General features: G+C 48.8%; 1 protein-coding gene across 1 annotated transcript in view; it reads right to left on the bottom strand.

Annotated features, from left to right (window-relative positions):
- Positions 1–13,808, bottom strand: part of clcn2c (chloride channel 2c) — a 69,545-nt gene extending 55,737 nt beyond the window's left edge. The window contains exon 1 of the mRNA XM_062473516.1: positions 13,500–13,808. Within this exon, the coding sequence (XP_062329500.1) occupies positions 13,500–13,550 (51 nt within the window). The 5' untranslated portion in view covers positions 13,551–13,808. The remainder of the gene's footprint in view (positions 1–13,499) is intronic.
- Positions 13,809–17,329: the final 3,521 nt, after the last annotated feature.

Here is a 17,329-nt window from a genome sequence, read left to right as displayed (position 1 = left end):
CAGGTGCCTGAGCTGAGTGGGGAGGGGGGTGGGGTCATTAGCGTGGAGCTGAGACAGTGATCAACAATATGACCACAACACCCACAGGGCCTCAACTTAGCACTGTGTACGCCATACCCCTATCTCTCCCTATCTCTCCCTATCTCTCCCTATCTCTCCCTATCTCTCCCTATCTCTCCCTATCTCTCCGCCTCTCCGCCTCTCCGCCTCTCTCCCCCTCCCCAGTCTCTCTCCCCATCACTCCTTTGCTCCAAACCCCATCCTTTACCTCCCTTCTCCATCAATCACCTTTAAAAAAGAGGAGGAAGTGCCCCAGCAGGCAGCAGGATATGTAGCTTCCTGTGTGTGTGCGACATGTCACACACACACACACTCATAGTTATCTGCACACCAGCTTAAATGTTCCTGGAACTCCCACCATAGACCATCGTCAGATGGCTGAGTGGTTAGGGAGTCGGGCTATTAATCAGAAGGTTGCCGGTTTGATTCCCGGCTGAGAAAATGACGTTGTGTCCTTGGGCAAGGCACTTCAATAATACAATAACCACCATTTACATTACATTACATTACATTTAGTCATTTAGCAGATGCTCTTATCCAGAGCGACTTACAGTAAGTACAGGGACATTCCCCCGAGGCAAGTAGGGTGAAGTGCCTTTCCCAAGGACACAACGTCATTTTGCACAGCCAGGAATCGAACCGGCAACCTTCTGATTACTAGCCCGATTCCCTCACCGCTCAGCCACCTGACTCCTTTTAAAGTGAATAAGAAAACCACACACATACACACACGTGTGCTAGACTAGTTGTTGGGTGAATGCTCTCTAGTACACGGTGGTTAGCTAAAGGATATATTAGACCGTATCAGATCAGCGATCACTTTGAGTTAAAGAGGACCGATGTGCAGTTCAGGGAGTGTCTTACACCATTAGGCTAACTTCAACAAGCTATACTAAACCTCCTGTTGCTGAAGTAATTCCATGTCTGGTACAGAATGGCCACTGTACCATCGTTTGATATTTATATATGTAAAAAAAATGGGAATAAAAGTTTGAATCTGTATCAGATCCCAAATATCCATATTGGTTGGGCTCTACTGTGTGGTCCAGTATGGATTTGGTGGGTTATTAACGCAGGTAAACACTATCAGTTACAGGCACAGTAACAAAGGAACGTGATAGGGCGGTCAATGTCCACATTCATATCGACCAGTGTGTGTGTGAATGAACAACCCTTGCGGTTTTTCAAGGTCAGAGTGTGTGTGCGGGTGGGTAAAATCATATCATGTTTAATCATTATGTAGGCAAGGGTAGCAAACAGTAACATTATCTGATAATACAGCTCTGAAGAGTGTACTTGCATGTGTACTGTAACTGTGTGTGTGTGCTGTGTGTGTACATGCCAGAGGGAGTGTGTTCCTCCCACAATTCCCCATACCCATCCAGCGGCAAGAGAGCCAACCACCAACTGGTCCCTCCCTCCCTCTCTCTTCTCTCACAGGAGCAGAATTGCTGAGGCTTCGAAGAACTTATTAGAGAGAGAGACAGAGAGAGACAGAGACAGAGACAGAGAGAGAGAGAGAGAGAGAGAGAAGAGGGTTCATAGCACCAGGAGGAGGACCGCTTAAGAGGAGGAGGAGGAGAAGGAGGGAGAGAAAAGAAGAGATAAAAATAGAAAAAAAATTATCGATCCGACTTTAACGAGAATAGAGTGGAGTACGAAACTGCTGCACAGTCTCAAACTCAATCAACCATAACACCACCCCGGTCTCATATCCATACTAATAGATCTAAACCTCATCCCTCCCCCTGCCCTTTTCTCTCCCTCTCCCTCTCTCACAAAAACATACCTACACACAGTCTTTCTCTCAACACAACACACACACACACACCTCAGTGTGTTAGACCAATACATGTGATTCCCTCTGCCCCCCGATGGATAAATACAGAGTGTTTGTCAACAGACTGGACTGTCTTATGGAAGCCCATACATCTCACCTGACAAGTCAATCATTTCAGAGACACAAGGGGGGGGGGGGGGGGAGAGAGAGAGAGAGAGAGAGAGAGAGAGAGAGAGAGAGAGAGAGAGAGAGAGAGAGAGAGAAATGAAGAGAAAGAAAGAAAGGAAGAGGGAGAGAGACAGAGAAAGAGAGAGAGATACAGAGAAAGAGAGACTTTAAAAGAGAGAACAGTCAGCTGGAGAGGGAGGAGAGGTGATTGGAGGTGCCTCCTACGAGCTCATATCTAGCCTCCGACAGAGGTTTTGGATTTCACGCACACACACACACACACACACACACAAGCCACACACACAGACACACAGCATGTGCTCACACACTACCACTAAAGAAAGAGGAAAAAACGCCTACCCACAACAGGAATGGATAGGGATGATATTTCAGGCTGCACAAGCCTGACTATGACAGAGAGAAAAGGGGAACTGGAGTGGGAGGTAGGAAGAGAGAGACAGAAAAATAGAGGGGAGAGATAGAGAGAACGGGTGTAATATGGGGGGGGGGGACACCATGCTATGGGTGTGATAAATCCACTAAGAAACTAGTGTAACCCCCCTCCTCCACACCCCTCCCCCCTCCCGCCCACTCCACACCCCTCCCCCCTCCACACCCCTCCCCCCTCCACACCCCTCCACACCCCTCCCCCCTCCACACCCCTCCCCCCTCCACACCCCTCCCCCCTCCACACCCCTCCCCCCCTCCACACCCCTCCACACCCCTCCACACTCCACACCCCTCCCCCCCTCCACACCCCTCCCCCTCCACACCCCTCCCCACCCCTCCCCCCTCCACACCCCTCCCCCCTCCACACCCCTCCCCACCCCTCCCCCCTCCACACCCCTCCCCCCTCCACACCCCTCCACACCCCTCCCCCCTCCACACCCCTCCACACTCCACACCCCTCCCCCCTCCACACCCCTCCCCCCTCCACACCCCTCCACACCCCTCCCCCCTCCACACCCCTCCCCCCTCCACACCCCTCCCCCCTCCACACCCCTCCACACCCCTCCACACCCCTCCACACCCCACACCCCTCCACACCCCTCCCCCCTCCACACCCCTCCACACTCCACACCCCTCCCCCCTCCACACCCCTCCCCCCTCCACACCCCTCCCCCCTCCACACCCCTCCCCCCTCCACACCCCTCCCCACTCCTCCCCCCTCCACACCCCTCCACACTCCACACCCCTCCACACTCCACACCCCTCCCCCCTCCACACCCCTCCACACTCCACACCCCTCCACACTCCACACCCCTCCCCCCCTCCACACCCCTCCCCCTCCACACCCCTCCCCCCTCCCCCTCCCCCCCTCCACACCCCTCCCCCTCCACATCCCTCCCCACTCCTCCCCCTCCACACCCCTCCACACTCCACACCCCCCTCCACACTCCACACCCCTCCACACTCCACACCCCTCCCCCCTCCACACCCCTCCCCCCTCCACACCCCTCCCCCCTCCCACCCCTCCACACTCCACACCCCTCCACACTCCACACCCTCCACACCCCTCCCCCCCCTCCACACCCCTCCCCCCTCCACACCCCTCCCCCCTCCACATCCCTCCCCACTCCACACCCCCTCCCCACTCCATACCCCTCCCCCCCTCCACACCCCCTCCCCACTCCACACCCCTCCCCCCTCCACACCCCTCCCCACTCCATACCCCCGCCCTCCCCACTCCACACCAATCCCCCCTCCACACCCCTCCACACTCCACACCCCTCCCCACTCCATACCCCCGCCCTCCAGTCACCTCCATACACCTGGGGTGTGTCAGCGTCATCTTGTAGCTCCGCCCCTCCCCCCCAGACAGCGTCAGGTGGCACTGTCCTGGCACACAAAGGACCTGATTCTCCCGCAATACATACTCCCGTGAGAAACACTCACTCTCTCACACACACACACACACACACACACACACACACCAGCCAGTCTGCAAGTGGCAGAGTGACACCTTGTCGACGCCCTGCCCTGCCCCACTACCCGTTGCATAGACCTGTCCACCTCTTTCTCTCTGTCTGTCCCCCCTGGAGAACGGAGGGATGAGAGGGAAGGGCAGGAGGATGAAGGGAAGAAGGGATTAACTGAGCGCTGGAGGGAACAGAGAAGCATGGCGCTTCACACCAACTCCTTTATGTGACGGCTCTCAGGCAGAGACTGGAGCAGTGATTATCTGGAGAAGAACATTTAGTGCTTTAGATTTAGATTCTGAAAAAGACATGTTGTTGAAGGGCTCCACGTCCACAATGATCCAGTCAGATCCATGGCATTTCCCCCCCGAGAACAAGCGTGTGAAAACTCCACTTAAATCTTTAACGTTGGGAAATATTTTCCCCCTCCGTTTTAGATTTAACCTATAACTTAAAAAAAGAGGACATTGAGTTTTTAAAGTTTGAGACGTCGATGCTGAAATTGAACTTGTGCACTTTCTAAATGTCACGATCTGAGAAGCGCTCGATATTCAGGTGGTGTCCACGAAGTGTGTTCTGCTGAACGTGAACACATTCAGAGTACAACAGGGCAAACAAGGGCCAGGTTGGCAGTGGCACCCGTCAATGCGGATCGCAGTTATGTCCGGTGTGTCCGTCAGGCCTGCCTGCTGCCCCCCGCTCCCCCAGCCAACACCTCGCCCGCTCGGAGCCCCTGGGGCCGGCTGACTGTCAAACAGGGCTAAGGACCGTATCATCATCTTCATCTATCAACATCATGTCTTGACACATTCAGTGTGTGTGTGTGTGTGTGTAAGTCGTATTCAACCTTCACAAACACACAGAGAGCAGCTGAGCTTCTAGAACATCCCCCAGGTCAGCAACATGTGTGTACAGGAAGAGAGAAGAAAGGAAAAGCTGATAGAGAGACAGTGACAGAGAGAGACAAGGAGAGAAAGAGAGACAGGGAGAGAGAGACAGGGAGAGAGAGACAGGGAGAGAGAGAGACAAGGAGAGAAAGAGAGACAGGGAGAGAGAGAGACAGGGAGAGAGACAAAGGGAGAGAGAGAGAGAAAGAGAGGGAGACAAAGGGAGAGAGGGAGAGAGGATACAGCTGAGGGGTGAAGAGAGTTCACCAAAAATGAAAGAGAGGAACAGGATTAGAGAAGCAGAGGGAGATAGAGGGATTGGAGAAGGGGTTGGAAGAGAGAGAGGGAGGTAGGGTTGGGGACGGAGAAAAAAGAGAGGGGTGAGGTTTAGAGCAGGGGGGGGGGGGGGGGGAGTCCAGCCAGTGATTGATAGGTCAGTCCTGGATCAAATCCAGATTCGGCTGGTTAACACTCCAGTCACACACTCTGCACTGTAACTAGCACTGCGTGGGAAGGTCTTGGCATGTGTGTGTGTATGCATGTGTGTCAGAGAGAAAGCGTGTGGGTGAGAGTGTGGGTGTGTGTGAATGATAATATATGCCTCTGTTTGTGTGCATGGGCCCATGCACGTGATTTAGTGCAAGTGTGTGTTTGTGTGCATGCATGTAGGTGTGTGTGTGTGTGTGTGTTGTGGTCAGAATGTGGGGGGGCAGAGGATAGCCACACTCAAGGCTCTCACAGGAGTGGAATGTCGGAATTTGTTTTCCTAGACAGTCAACGAAAATAACAACAGAAAACAAACAAACACACACCGCTGGAGGGAGGAAGTAACCATCCGAGAACTTCTGAAAATATAAGATGACATTGCCGAAAATGAAGATAGCTGTTGTTTTTTTTAGCAGTAGTAGATTTTGGCCAAACCATCAGGTAGAATGTCATAGTTGAGTCACCTAGTTGCCATCACGATTTCTAGAAGTCAGTTGTTGTCAGGGCAACTGCTGTGGGCACTTTGTGTCTATTGAACTTAAATAGACACGAACACAGTCACAATAATTTAGGAACAAATACTTTTTGTGTGAGCATGTGCTTGTATTTGCGTCTAAGTGTGTGTGTATGGATGGTATGGTATGTATGCATGCGTATGGGTGTGTATGTGTGCGTGTGTATGTGTGTGTGAGAGCTCCTGTGTGTGTGTGTGTGTGTGTGTGTGTGTGTGTGTGTGTGTGTGCAGGGGTCCAGAGCAGAGCGGTTGGCTCCTTAACGCTCCAACTTAATCTCTCCTTTTCCCTCGCCGTCACATCACATTATACAGCCCATCTATCCTGCCTGCACCTCCCCACCCCACCCCTCCTCCCCCCCCCCTCCCCTCCTCCGCACCTCTGCAGCCATCGATACCCCTGTCCCGTCCCGTCCAGTCCAGTCCCAACACCCTGACATCGCTCTCTCAGCGCTGTGTGAAACAGGGCGGGGCTGGGCGAGTTACTGTTTGGTAAGAGAAGCTTCCACTCCATGAAACAAATTAGATTTGTTGTCCATGATGAATCCTTACCCTGTTCTGAACCCACGTCTGAAAACCAAACCTACAGTACTACCTTGTGAGCTGTGTTGGACTGGGAGGTTGCTGAGGACAATCACACATACCCTCCTAGTGCCTCAGTAATACAATGTGTGTGTGTGTGTGTCTCCCTGTGTTGTCAGGAAACACAGAGACAACAGATTTACACCACCAGGGTCACAGAGAGCACACACCGGACATAACTGCGGTTCAGTGAGAGGACACACAGACACACACAGACACACAAGTTAAAAGCAAATGAGAGACAAATAATACGATATTGGATTAGAAATTGAGAGAGAGAAGAGAGACACACACACAGAGACAGACAGAGACAGACAGAGACACAGCCATAAGGGGGAGGGGGGGTGTACTGTAGTCCTCTCCACAGTCCAGAGTGTTAATCACCTGTGCTCTCTCTCCCACGCCCTGAGCCAGCACTCATTAGCTCCAGTTAGGATCCTTAATTACCAACGGAAGATGAGGGAAAGTCGTTACACAGAGCAGAAAGAGGCTGTGTGTACGGAGAACTGATGAAATCCTTGTATGTGTCTGTGTGTGTCTGTGTGTGTGTTCACACAGCACTAATGACAAATCATCGTCTGTTCACCCAACGTTAAACAGCCTTCCCTCTCATCCCCACCTGCCTGACCTGAAAGGCCCAATCACACGCCCGCCAACAACACAGCATTGATCGACTAAATCAAAGCCTTAATGGCCATAACCTGCTCTTTCGTTGGTGGGTGACAACATAACACAAACAAACAGGGATTCAGAATGCCATGTCAAAACGGGAGGCCGTTTCATTGTGATGTCACGATGGAAGAGCTTTGTGATGTCACAATGCTGATCAACAAACCAGTCACATTGGAAGCTGATGCCGTGTTGGCACCGAACGCGAAGAGATTTTTTTTCGCGCGGCGAGATTACACAAATTTGCGCGAATGAGGCGAATTTGCGCTATTCGCGTCTAGCGTGTTTTTGGCCAAAGATTCGCGTTGAGATGTCACTGACGTTTTAGTATGGAGGGCAACAGTATTGTAGCTGTCTGTGGGCATCCTCACTAGTGTCCTCAAACGACACTACTTCGTATTTGTTTATAGTAGTAATTTTGGACATGGTGGAAGACGAAAAAAAAAAATAGTTAGCTATTCGCGTGAATGAACGTGATGCGAAAATTCGCTTCATTCGGGCGTTTGGTGTGAACACAGCATGAGGGGATGAACCAATAAGTTATCTGTGATGTCAGCAGAATTAGAGTGTTTAGATGATGTCACAATGGGGGGGGGGTAAAAGATCATGGTTTGGGATTTTGGAGTGGAGTCACATTAAGCTGGACAACAGGATCTTTGTCATACTGGTGTCACTAGGACAAGTAAAGGAAGGGCAGTCTTCACACCGTGACACTATGGCCTAAGTGACAAACAGCCACATGACACTGGAATGGTCACACACACACACACAGTGTATTCCTGCATCCACCCCCACAAGTAACACCGCCCACTTCTATATCTAGTCTAGTGCACACGTGTCCATGCATCTGTTTACAGGTCCACACTTAGCCTGTGTTGGTGCTGTACGCCCCCCTGTAGCACCTGAGCTCAGCCAGGTCCAAACTCCCAGCCCCTGGTCTGAACCGCAGCTGGGCCGGGTCCTCACTCGCAGCCCCTGGTCTTAACCTGAGCTCAGCCAGGTCCAAACTCCCAGCCCCTGGTCTGAACCGCAGCTGGGCCAGGTCCAAACTCCCAGCCCCTGGTCTGAACCGCAGCTGGGCCAGGTCCAAACTCCCAGCCCCTGGTCTTAACCTGAGCTGGGCCAGGTCCAAACTCCCAGCCCCTGGTCTGAACCGCAGCTGGGCCAGGTCCAAACTCCCAGCCCCTGGTCTGAACCGCAGCTGGGCCAGGTCCAAACTCCCAGCCCCTGGTTTTAACCTGAACTGGGCCAGGTCCAAACTCCCAGCCCCTGGTCTGAAACGCCGCTGGGCCAGGTCCAAACTCCCAGCCCCTGGTCTGAGGCTGAGCTCAGCCAGGCCCAATCTCCCAGCCCCTGGTCTGAACCGCAGCTGGGCCGGGTCCTCACTCGCAGCCCCTGGTCTGAACCGCCGCTGGGCCAGGTCCAAACTCCCAGCCCCTGGTCTGAGGCTGAGCTCAGCCAGGCCCAATCTCCCAGTCCCTGGTCTGAACCGCAGCTGGGCCGGGTCCAAACTCCCAGCCCCTGGTCTTAACCTGAACTGGGCCGGGTCCCTGTCCTTAACCCAGCTCCAGCAGGAGGCCTCAGACCTCCAGGCACATCGCCAGGCAACACTTACTTCATACCTCTCTGCTATTGATCACACCATCTTCTAATTAATAAAGAGAGAGGAAACACACACACACACAAACCCAGCTCAGGCCCGGAACAATTCAATATTGAGCGACGCGTTTAGCTGGTGGACAACAGACTGAACACGTAGAAGTGGAACTTTGAAGACGGCAAAACAACCTAGATTTTTGTTTGAATAAAAAGGGCAGGTCGGATCAAATAACAACTTTTATAAGCTGTCCTGGACGGTTATTGGAACCTGCATGTAGGGACGGCAAAGACCAAGGGGATGTGTGTGTCTGTGTGTGTGTGTGTGTCTGTGTGTGTGTGTGTGTCTGTGTGTGTGTGTGTGTGTGTGTCTGTGTGTGTGTGTGTCTGTGTGTGTCTGTGTGTGTCTGTGTGTGTCTGTGTGTGTGTGTGTGTGTGTGTGTGTCTGTGTGTGTGTGTGTCTGTGTGTGTCTGTGTGTGTGTGTGTGTGTCTGTGTGTGTGTGTGTCTGTGTGTGTGTGTGTCTGTGTGTGTGTGTGTGTCTGTGTGTGTGTGTGTGTCTGTCTGTGTGTCTGTGTGTGTGTCTGTGTGTGTCTGTGTGTGTGTCTGTGTGTGTGTGTGTGTGTCTGTGTGTGTGTGTGTGTCTGTGTGTGTGTGTGTGTCTGTCTGTGTGTCTGTGTGTGTGTCTGTGTGTGTGTCTGTGTGTGTGTCTGTGTGTGTGTCTGTGTGTGCGCCCAACCCCTCAGGCCTGGCCTCTTGTCTTGTGAGAGCTGGTTGATATGCAAAACAAAAGCTTACAGATAGTAGCCTTCAACACCAAACACATCAGACAAACACATCTGATCCCTGATACGGCACTGCACATCTGATCTGTCAAGTTCATGTTCAGCTCCCTGGGTATTCTTCCCTTCAGTAAAAGGATGACTGCCAGTGACTGAAGGAACACACTAATGTTCAACTCACTTCATGTCATAGCGGGAGGTTATAGTTTGTGTGTAACCTCGATACATTTACATTTAGTCATTTTAGCAGACGCTCTTATCCAGAGCGACTTACAGTAAGTACAGGGACATTCCCCCTAGGCAAGTAGGGTGAAGTGCCTTGCCCAAGGACACAACGTCAATTCCCTCACCGCTCAGCCACCTGACTCGATAGGATCAAGGTTTCCTGAGGTTGGCTGAGGTGAGTCTGTTCCTGAGGAGGACAAGCGGAGAAGACACGGTGGAAAAACACAAGCTGAAACAAAAGCCTCAAACGATCAAAAGTCTTTAAACTTGCTTGACTATCAATCAATCAATCTTCAAACAGTAAATGACCATTTGATGATATCAATTGATAGTAAAATCACGTCACATTAAAGGCTGTCAATACTTCAAAGAACTCATTCCCAGCTCATGTGTTGGGTAACGAATTTAAAGAACTTTTTTGTTAAATCAGACGTCCATCATATCTTCTGTCATTAGTAATTGTTGACCCTCTCTTGTTGAGATGCCGTTTGATTTCGAGCGGACCATGATTGTTTGTGTAGCTGCTCTTGACAACACCAGTGACGACACATTCTCATGGCCTTGTGGAACAAAGTGAATACACTCGGTAGGTATCGACTGGCCTTTGGAAAAAAGGTGATCTTTGTTGTGAAACCCTTGATCCTTATCTGGAAGTGCCACTCGCCGATAATCATAGCCCCTGAGTAAACGTTAGGCAACATTCCCTTTCTCACGCCAAGTAAATCACAAAACCTACACACACGCACACACACACAAACACAGGTCAAGGAGCTGTTGACCTCCCAGACAAAACGAGGTGACGGACAGCGAATTGTGAACCAATATTGAAACTAAGAGAGCGATAACATAGGAGGTTAAAATAATGCCATTATTGCTTTAGATGTTGACATCAAAAGAGCTGTGATTAAATAAAGCCAGATTAGTCAAACAAGGAGATTAACCGGCAAATAACACTTGGTTACAAATTAACTTGTTCTGCAGCTAGACACACACACTCAACATGCCCAAGAACACTAGCAACAAACACCTTATCGATTACCACACTTCTTGCCTTCAATTGCTTGTTTGCATAAAGTTTGGGGTCATTATTTATACACACACACACAGGCAACCGGCCCAGTACAAGAAGACCATCCCTCCATCCTTCTACTCCCTAACCAGGTATCCATCAGTCACATTCAGCAGACGTGTCTTATAACAAGTCCACCTCTGGTCCACATCCCCTGCCCCCCAGCCCCCTGCCTAGGTCATTTACAGAGTGGCATATCACCCAGACATGACCCATCTGCCAGCCGGCTCTGCCAGCCGGTGCCCCTCTCCGGAGGGCTCCCCATCACAGACTCAAGGTTGTTTTCTGGTTCTGTCCACACTGCTGCCATATCTCCCCGCTCTGACAGCTCTTATCTCACGCTGTAAACAGCGTCCACGCACACGCTCAGCATGCCAGGGAACACCGCCCCAAAAAAACACCTTATCGCAAACCTCTAAAACAAAGGGTAAGACTCTGAGGAGTTCATAATGATCTGAGATAGACACAAACACACACACACGGCCTATTACCCTGGCCAAGCCATGAGAGCACGGCAACAAGCCATGGAGAACGAGCTCTGTCTGTTGTCTGTAAATGAGGGATGAGAAGGGATGGAGGGAGGGACACAGAGATGGGGGAGAGATGGAGGGAGAGAGAGAGCAGGAGGTGGAGGGAGGGAGAGATGGGGGGAGAGATGGAAGGAGACAGCGGAAGGTAGGAGGGAGGGAAGGAGGTGGGCCAGAGGAGAGGGGGACGGAAGGAGAGACAATGAATTAAGACTTCTGGGAAGGAGGGGATCATCACAGTCTCTGAGGTAATGACATGAGCAGAGTGGCATCCTCTCGGAACACAGGAATAGCAAGCGAGCAGAAACAAAGTCACAGCAAGGGACCAGGGACAACCTGTCTCTGAGAAGGGAGGGTGGGTAATCTCATTAAGAGCCCCATTTGTTCCCAATTATCAACCTTAGGGAACAATCCCACTTCCTCCTAAATGTCTACGGACAATCACCCCCCCACCCCCACCCCCGGATGGAAGTAGAGAACGGTGGCAAATAGGATGGACCTCACTGACCTGAGAGGGGGGGTGGGGGGGGGTAGCATTAGATAGGCCGGAGAGGAGATGGATGGTACACGGAATTGGGACAGACAAGATAACCGAGAGTAAGAAAGGGGCGTTCGAAGCTCAGATGGAATGAGGTGTTCTAGAGCGAGAGCTGACGAGACTAAACGCACGAGAACAAACTGTCTAGTAGAGAGATGTTTACGTCCTGTTTAATCAATAGGCTGCGTCAAGTGCTTTACAAGGTAAAGAGACTGGGGGACTGTGAGTGTAGTGGTTGAAATTTAGTTACAGTTATAATAAATTACAACTTTTACTGTCGTTTCTTTTAGTTTGACTGTATAAAAAAGGCCCACGCATCCACCGTCCAGGTCGGACAAAGCAATCTTGTCGTGGCTACCCACGGGTTTTTGCAGAGAACACAGGGAGGGAGACAAAGCGAGAGAAAAAGAGAAAGGAGAGAGAAAGAAAGAGACAGAGAGGCTACAGAGTGACTCTAGAGCCGGGCGCGCGAGCCTGTTGGACAGCCTGTGAGCCAAGCACGAGACCCCGTGAGGCTGACGGATCGTTCAGCGCTGAATCAGCGGGTCGCACGTTGTGTAATCTCTCCAAACACACTCAAACACGCACACAGCCAGCTAAAAGCAGCGAGGGGGAAGTCTGCACAGAGATGTTTAAAGAGGTGGAACGACTGTAAAGTTGAGTGGAGTTTTTGAGTCTCTTATTTCAATGCCTCATTGCAATCCTGACGGTAACGTAGTGAATAACTTTAAATCGATAAAAGAAAGGAAGAGATATTCACAGAATGAATGTCTATCAGGAGGACACATCACACCTCCCCCCATTCATTCCAAGGCGTACAGAATGGGTCAACCGCGAGGCGCGCTGGGGCAGTTCGCTTCCACAAGAAACCACACCAAAGAGCGCTTTTGATGATGTCTATTCACAGCAACGTGCATTTGCTCATACCAAGCACTTGACTGGTTATATAAACACCAGTAGCAGACGGCTTACATGAGTGAGGCGCATTAGAATTGCAATTGTTTAGACTTTGTCTTCAGTGGGTGGAATTTAATGAGCACACCTGTGGAATTGTCAAGCTCGGAGAGGGAACGAGAAATAGCCAGGGAAACAGTTGTAAGCTTTGAGACAAGAGTCTCGCTTGGTCGAGTCATTGCCATTTTCCTATGATTTTCTTTTGAACCAAATTTTGCAAATTTTCACTGCATATTAAACCTGCACAATAGCCTACATGCATTAAAGGCACCCATTGTTTGGGTTTTAGCCTATGAAACCCACGCACACAGTCGCAATGTGCTCCTGGATACTTCACAATGTCTTTTGTGCTAAGGCAATGGGACGATTTTGTAAACAACGCATGCTATGGATAGCTTCTATATGTAGGCTGCTGTAGACAAAATGCCATTAGAGCGGGGACTGAGACAGTCAGGCATTTGTTCAGGCCAAATCCAGATGCTTTGACAATAGGCCCATTGCTACATAACTGCATGTGAGAAAATTACATAATGAAGTGTGCTACAGATCCCAGACATTTAAAGATAAACAACATTAAGATGTCCAGATGTCTCTCACGCAGCTAAAAATCCCAGGTGCAAAAGTTAACAAGATCGTTTATTAAAAAAACGGCAATGGCTTAAACAAGCGTCGCGTGACAAGACAGCTTTTGCCTTTAGCCACGTTTAAGTAACTAGGAAGTTCCAACTGTCAACAAGTTAAACTTACCAAAGTTTGCTCATACTGTAGCGCCCGCTGATCCACACATTCCCCAGCCATGGCTATGCTGTGTCGCTCACGCTACCCGGCAGAAATGCCAGCGAGAGATGAAGGAGATGAATTGTTGTCAGCTTTGAGTGATACAGAAATGATCTGTTGGTGAGTGTTTTCAGAACATTAAGATGGTATAAATGTCGTGTAGCTCTGTGAGTCCGCCGGTGGAACTCTGGCTTAAATACGCTGTAAAACAGAGTTCCTTCATTTTATATCCCCAAATCTCTTCTAGTATACACACCGAGGCGGGACTTGTGTTGTTGGAGCCGCATGACTCACCCCTTCTATTGAACTGCAATGGTATAGTCCGTTCTCTGAAGTTTCCCGAAAAGCGAGTAAAAGTTGAATTGGTAGACAAATGCCTCCGCTTTGAACCTAGCAAGCCCTCAAGTGGTGAAGTGTTTACCTTTGAGCTTCAGTTATACGTTTAAGCAGTTAAATATGTGTTCGTTTAATGCGTGTTTACTCATATTGCTTTTGCAGTGGAATGTTTGTTTATCAACAGGTATTTAAATCTGTAAAGGAAGTAGGCGGCTAACCAGAGGGGGTACATTTTCTGGGGAAATTGTGAGGTGTGCTTGCGTCTGTTTTCTTTTTCTTTTTTTTCTTTTTTTTCTTACTATATCACCTCCAAACCTATTGTTTAAACTAATATCAAACATTCAAACATTTGGATAATTTTCATGGATGTAGCCTACTTAAATTTTACAACTGATATTTCTTAAATAGGTATGCATACTTATTATTTATGAAGATTGCATAGATTAAAAAGCATACATTTGTTGCAGCTCATTTACACTTCAAAATACTAAGAGTGAAGTGTAGAATGAAACAGGGTTCTCTTCTAATTTCTCCTCTCTAATTTCCCTCCTGATTTCCTTCCCACCCTCCCCCAAGATGGAATGGTGATATTACTTTGACAGTGAATCGATGTTGACTTAATATGGACCTAGTTGTTCTTTAGTGTTTACCTTACAATGGAATCTAACCTGAAATCCACCTTGTCACACCTTGAATGGCCTTGTTGGAGGAAATGTTCAGAGTTACGTTTTGAAGTTGAAGCTATTTGAGAGGAGAGCCTAAAAATAGGCTATCTTACGACCTGCAATAATCATATTTCAATAAACTTGCGCATCGTATCTTTAAGTTCACAGGACATTTAAATCACACAGCCGGTGTTATTCTTTGAAGACATTGTACCAGTGTGTTTGCAATGTAGGCTACAGTTTTAAATTTTCTGAGGGCAATCTATTATCTCATCTTTTCTCCTTAAGTCTCCTGATACAAAAACACATTCTAGTGTCACATTCATACTGAGTAACCAGAGGACTCAAAGCCCAAGTCTAATCAGTGGTTTGAGAGCCTGACAGACACAAACTGTATTTGTTGCTTCTGAGAGTGAATAAAGAGATGTGCCTGGAGAATACACACTTTCAGAGTGCTAAATTAGCAACCAATATTTACATTTACATTACAATTACAATACAAACCACTGAAATTGATGGATGGTAAATGTTCTTTATTGGTGTGTGTGTGTGTATGTGCGTGTTCAACACAAACATTGAATGGGTGATAAGAGGTCAGCCACTCAATCAGCCTCACTTTAAAGGAAGAAAAATGTATGGTCAAATAGACAAATGAGCAAGTCATCCTATTTGGGGGGAGTGTTTTCATTTGGGGAATGTACTCATATTAGTGGGTGTGTTTTGCACTTCAGGGCCACCGTAGATAAGCCCTTGAGGTACATTCTTTGAATAACAAGTAGTCAATGATTAGGAGTTCAAGAGAGCAGAAATGACCTTTCACCTCAAGACTCATCCAGGTGAAGCACAAGTGTAATGTCACTGACACCTTGTTGACATTCAAATACACATCGCTGGTGACGTTTTAATTGTGTAGATTGTACAACTAAATTATGGAAGACGACAAATCAGGAACTTTTTATTGTCTGATAATCAACAATAGATTATACCGATACAATACTGTATCATTTCAGTACTATAAGGTTTAATTCCAGACTTTCTATCTAGTTTTTTAATGATATTTAAAGGAATTGTATTGATTTAAGTTATGAATAGAAAAGGTATATTTCAAGTCTTGTCCATTTATTACACTAATATTACATAAATGACATGTTAGAAGTATTAAATGAAGGCAGTGAGACAGCGAAATGTCGCTAGTCTGTTGTCTAGCATTCTGGTGTCCCATGTTGCCCCTCTAGGGTTAGACCCATGGAGGTTAGGGTTAGACCCAGGGAGGTTAGGTTTAGACCCAAGGAGGTTAGGGTTAGTCCCAGGGAGGTTAGGGTTAGTCCCAGGGAGGTTAGGGTTAGACCCAGGGAGGTTAGGGTTAGTCCCAGGGAGGTTAGGGTTAGACCCAGGGAGGTTAGGGTTAGACCCAGGGAGGTTAGGGTTAGTCCCAGGGAGGTTAGGGTTAGACCCAAGGAGGTTAGGGTTAGTCCCAGGGAGGTTAGGGTTAGACCCAGGGAGGTTAGGGCTAGTCCCAGGGAGGTTAGGGTTAGTCCCAGGGAGGTTAGGGTTAGACCCAGAGAGGTTAGGGTTAGTTTCTAATCAGTTGGAGGAGCAGAGTGTTGAGCTCACCGAGCACGCTCAGTTCTGAGGGGTCTCAAGGGGGTCCTACACCTGGAGAAACTGTAGCTACAGACACACGCAATCTCCTCACCATCTCTCCATCTCTCTCTCCTTTAGCTGTCTGTCTCCAGACAGTTCAATCTCCTCACCATCTCTCCATCTCTCTCTCCTTTAGCTGTCTGTCTCCAGACAGTTCAATCTCCTCAGCATCTCTCCATCTCTCTCTCCTTTAGCTGTCTGTCTTCAGACAGTTCACTTTGTTAAGCCTTTTCTTGTCCTCTTGTGAATGTCCTGTCGCATGTCCCCTCGCATACACAACGTTAGTATTACCAGGATGAGGTACGCTTACAAAGGTATTCACAAAAAGAAAACCATGAGAAGTGCCTGCATTCCTACTGTGAGTCATAGAGTTGAACTACTCCATAAATTCTGCCTTTTTAACCACACACACAAACACACTCTTTCTCTAAGAAAGCTTTGCATTAACAACCCTGCTGAGAAGCTCACTGACTGAAGAGCCCAAGCAGCCGTGGTTCCGTGAAGCATTCTGTAAAACATTGCCCCCTGTTGTTACACATTATGTAGATGCCCTACAACACACACATTCCCTCACTAAAGCTATACCTGTGCTTCTGCTCAACATTTAACAGCAATAGACAGCATTCTTATCTCTAGGACTGACATATTTACTAATCTGCACCTGACAAATTCAAAGTTAACCTGACTGACGTGTTTTATCCTATAATTACCTCAATCAGTCAGCCAGAATCTAATAGACATCAATACCTACTGATCCTTTTAACAGTTTTTCTCTCTCATCAATAATACATCACAGGATTACTGTCATGGGTTTGATGCTAGGTCAGGTGTGTTTGTCTGTATGTCCATACATTCATTTCTGTATGTCCTATAGTTATGAGTGTGTGGGTGTGTTTGTGTGTGTGTCTAGGTTCCATATATGTGCTTTTATATGCAGCAGGATATCTATGTGAGTGTGTATCCACCCCTACCAACCCCCCCCCTCCCCCCCAAACGACAGCCTGAACAGGAAAGGGCTTCCAGTTCCCAGGAGAGTGACTTGCTGTCTGGCTTGCCTGGTGGACTGAGCATTGTGGACCTTTGAGGACTGGCTGTGTGAGATGTATGGGGGGGTTGGAGATGAAAGAGACTGAGAACCCGGACTAGCAGTATTGA

This window comes from Osmerus eperlanus, chromosome 11 (assembly GCF_963692335.1).
Source record: "Osmerus eperlanus chromosome 11, fOsmEpe2.1, whole genome shotgun sequence".
In the NCBI taxonomy this organism is placed as follows: domain Eukaryota; kingdom Metazoa; phylum Chordata; class Actinopteri; order Osmeriformes; family Osmeridae; genus Osmerus; species Osmerus eperlanus.
The sequence above is the reverse complement of the archived record's forward strand: the minus strand, read 5'-3'. Positions and strand labels throughout refer to the sequence as shown.